The following is a 4,123-nucleotide window of genomic DNA, read 5'->3' on the forward strand; positions in this document are numbered from 1 at the left end:
CGGATATGACATCACCGATTTCACAAAGTGAAAATCGAATAAAAACGGACATTTCACGACGTTGATTTATGACTCCACTGTGTTCTGATGGTGAAATGTGGATAGTTTATTTAAATATTTTATTTAAACGCGTTTTTTTATTTAATATTTTGGTAACACTTTAGATGAGGTGCTGCAAAACACTTAATGTAATGTTGATAAAGATAGTTAATTCATTTGTTAAACCTGTAAGCAGTTTATTCATTTGACCTTTGTAGACAATGGTCTCTCTTTAAATGTTAATGAATCTTATTTGGCTTATTGTGTTAATAAATGTCTTACTAACAACTTATAAACACATTCATAATATTAGTTATTGTGTTAATAAAGTTTGTTAAGGAATCTTATATAAAGTGTCACTGAAATGTTTTGACCGCAATGCATTGTGGTCTATAATTGCTCATCTTGTGAGCATCGATGCACACTAGTTTTTGCAAAGACTTCTGGGAAGTTTGTAGTGCACTCGATTTTGGAATTAGTGGATTCGGACAGCACTAGAAAATGGTGAGCGCACTAGATAGTGCACTATAGTGAGGGTGGGGTGGGGGGGGTGCTGCCATTCAAACACACCTGCATTTGAAAGTGCTCCTCCTAACCACGAGAACAACAGTCTGCTTTAAGTCTTATGTATTTGGAAAGTCACTGTTTGTTCTATAATCGCTGCATAATAAAACTAAGACAAAAGGTTGGAAGTAAACAGTCTGTCAGTGGCTCTCATTTGAACTGCATGACATTTAAATCAATATTTAATTTGATCAAGACTGTCATGTGAGTGAAAACTAAGATTTACTCCCAGAGATTGTTTGATATCAGGACGAGTTAGGAGAGGCTGCAGACTTTCAGCATGTGCTGCATAGAAGCTTCTGTCTCAAACGTTGACTATAACAAAGCAAATGAAGGCAGAAGTTTGAGTTCAGCGTGCTCAGTTTAAAAATGCAATAATACAGGGAAGTAGTTTGTTTTTTCCAGGACATTTACATGTTTGTAAATCCCTCTGAGCGTGAAACACAGCACATATTGTTTCAAGAGAACCAGCATGGTTGAGGAAGTCTCAGAGGTTCCTCCGGATGCTGAAACGTCCAGTCTCATGTAAGATGGAAGTCCAAAACAGAGTTGAGTAAAAAGCCAGATCAAAGGTTTACATGCTGTTTCCCTCTTTCACGCACACACACACCCCGTCCTGCTGCGTGATTGGCTGTGACATGTGAGACACTCCCACACCCAGGTGCGACAGTCAGCAGCAGATCAGGCTTCAGCTTTCAGTTCTCACGGCTGCACAGACAGGCGCTGGCTCGGACACATCCGGCGAGGGGGATGACAGAGCAGTGTGTGGAGCAGCAGACATCGCAGGAGGACGTCCGGAGGAGCAACAGAGGACAGGACCGAGACTATCAGTGAGTTCTTCCTGATTGGATCCAGATGTTTTCATCTTCATGAGGGAGTTTCTAGAGTAAATGATCTCGGCCTCTCAGGTTTCTCAATAATCACATGTCGTATCAAGTGTGTGTTTGAATTGCAGCACAGGTCAGTGTAAACTGTGTGAGTGGGTTACCAAAAACTGCAGGATCAAGAGCTTAGGAATTCAGATTTATAACTTATAAATTAAAAAACGAAAATGAAACAGTCAAATCAGATAGAAGCAGAACTCCTGAATGAAAGACATTCTTTGTAGTGGATAAAACTCATATTTTGATACTTAAACTGTAAGTTTGAAACATAAGGACCATGACCAACATGATCCCATGAACAAGCAGAGTGAAATATTTATTTACTGTTTTCTGATTGGCTGGAGGAGAGACTGAAAGCCACACCTCCAGCCAATCCCATCAGTGTTTGATGTTGCCAATTGAAACTGATCTGGGAATGGATTCATGGAACTGGAACTCAGTTAAGTTGAAGGTAACTTTTCTTTTGTATTCTCCTTCGCAGCTCAGACGTTGAGAATACGACAGACGGTTGCCACAGATGTGGGAGGATGGTTGACGAGGCTCTGCAGACGGACCAGGACCACCTGGAGCTTCCAGGCAGGAAGAAACCTGCGCTGGTCAGGTAGAATCAAAAATATTCCCATGTCTGTTGTCTTAAGCCTGTCAGAGTGAACTATATCCATATATATGATCATATTTAATCTTTGGCACTCAAAATGAAAAAATTTATAAAAAAATAGTTATTTTTCCCACTCGGATGTAAAACGACTCAATTCCTGAGGCTCCGCCTGCCGCTGCGAGCGGGTGCCGCCCATTTCATGACATCATCCTAACGTCTCTTCATTCCTCCCACAAAAATAAACATCGAGTTTCTTTCAAAGATGGACGTACAATCATAGATCTGCCTTTAGTGGACCCGGCCATCGCTGCACTGATTCATAACACAAATACACACAGCCATGACTGTGTCCAATGGGAGGATGGGGTGGGGGCGGGGCCTGTTCATTAAAGGAGCCCCGCATCTAAAGTAACGAACACCTGCTTGAGCTGGAATTTATTGAAGACAGGACACAACTGGAAGATATATGGTACTGTTCATCTAAAATGAAAGTCGCTGATCACCTCTACCTCTGTGGAGAAATTAGGTGTTGGTTTTGGACTGGAGGAGGAGCTGTCATAGCAGGGCTCTTCCTGAAAGGGGCGGTCTCACTCTGTGACATCAGAGCGTGTGGACTCACTTGTATTCGTGCAGGTGGGGGTTTTTAGAGGATTACTCAGAAATGTGTAAACGGATCAAATTACGGCTTTGGGGTTCTTTAAAGTGAGGAATGAACAGTATAAAACACTTAAAAGCTGAAAAAGTTCATGGTATGATCCCTTTAATTCCAAGTCTACAATCAGGGTCTGTGTCTGACACTACGTCAGTTCAAGAAAGTTCAGATCTCTGAGGGTCTACACACAGTCAGGTTCAGGTCTAGACTTCTACATCATCATCACTTCAATCTGCTGTAGATCTACAGCTGTACTTGGACTATTCTGTTCATGATGGATCTTCAGCTGAACACAGACAGAATCAAACGGAAAAACAGTAGTGACAAGGCTTTAGTCCGGATCTTCTACAGCAGCCCTACATCCATGTCCTTCAGTTCTACGATGGACCCTGAATGCAGCTCATGAGGTGTGACAGGTCATCTGGAAAACATCTGGTCACAGCAACTCCCTCAAGCCCTCCTAAGATACTAAATGAATTTATTTATAATTATTTAAGATACAAGGGCTAACATATAACACTTGAACTGTGATACAATTAATTGTTTTTAGACAATAAATTCCAAATAAAGAGGTTTGTATTGTTTAACTGGTAGATTTATGGACAATAGCAGCTGATTTGCTCAGTAGGGTTTGTGCAGGACTGGCGTATTGTAAACCAGGGTTTGTGTCACAGATGATGAGTTTGTTCCAGTGGGGATCCGTCATGCTGCTGCCTAACTATGTAGGGACCGGGGTCTGGGCCCTCCCTGTGCTGGTCCCCGGCTCAGATACAACCCCAGGTTGTATCAGGAAAGGCATAAAACTCCCTGCTAAACCGAATCAGTGAAAGCTGATTTGCTGTGGCGACCCCTGATGGGAAGAGCTGAAAGGTGAATGATGACAGACTTACATTTAAGTCTTGAAAGACCTTCTTTTGCAGAATTATTCTAAATGTGAGACTCCCATGAAAAGAAAGTTTGATTTTGTCTGGTTAGCATAGAGACACTAAACAGAGTAAGAATAAAGTGGCACAGTGATACCCCCTCAGTGCTGACTGTCCCGACATTCAAGAAAGCAACTAGATGCCATTGTTATAGTGCTTCTGGCAACAACGAACGTTAATCAAAAGAGATTTCTATTTATTATTTTAACAAAACATTTTGAAATTAACATGAGTGAAAATCCTATGGAGCTCCTGAGAGACAAATAAAGATTTAGTGCTGGTTTCTTGTGAAACTAGGCGGAAAAAACCTGAAACTAACTGCTGAACACCAGAAACTAGTATTATCTTTTACTACATTTCTTCTTTCTTGGGGCTCTGTAAAATCATGTGAATGACCTTAAGACAGGGGGTCGGTCCTCGAGGGCCGGTGTCCTACTTGTTTTCTAACCAACCTGCCATTGAA

At 41.5% G+C, this 4,123-nt stretch overlaps 1 protein-coding gene across 1 annotated transcript in view; it reads left to right on the forward strand.

Annotated features, from left to right (window-relative positions):
* The first annotated feature begins 1,175 nt into the window (after positions 1 to 1,175).
* LOC112137731 (GRAM domain-containing protein 2B) overlaps positions 1,176 to 4,123 on the forward strand; it is a 21,820-nt gene continuing 18,872 nt past the window's right edge. Inside the window, exons 1-2 of the mRNA XM_024260192.2 lie at positions 1,176 to 1,433; positions 1,969 to 2,088. Coding sequence (XP_024115960.1) covers positions 1,354 to 1,433; positions 1,969 to 2,088 — 200 coding nt within the window. The 5' untranslated portion in view covers positions 1,176 to 1,353. The remainder of the gene's footprint in view (positions 1,434 to 1,968; positions 2,089 to 4,123) is intronic.

The sequence above is a fragment of the Oryzias melastigma genome, linkage group LG9 (assembly GCF_002922805.2).
Source record: "Oryzias melastigma strain HK-1 linkage group LG9, ASM292280v2, whole genome shotgun sequence".
In the NCBI taxonomy this organism is placed as follows: Eukaryota; Metazoa; Chordata; class Actinopteri; order Beloniformes; family Adrianichthyidae; genus Oryzias; species Oryzias melastigma.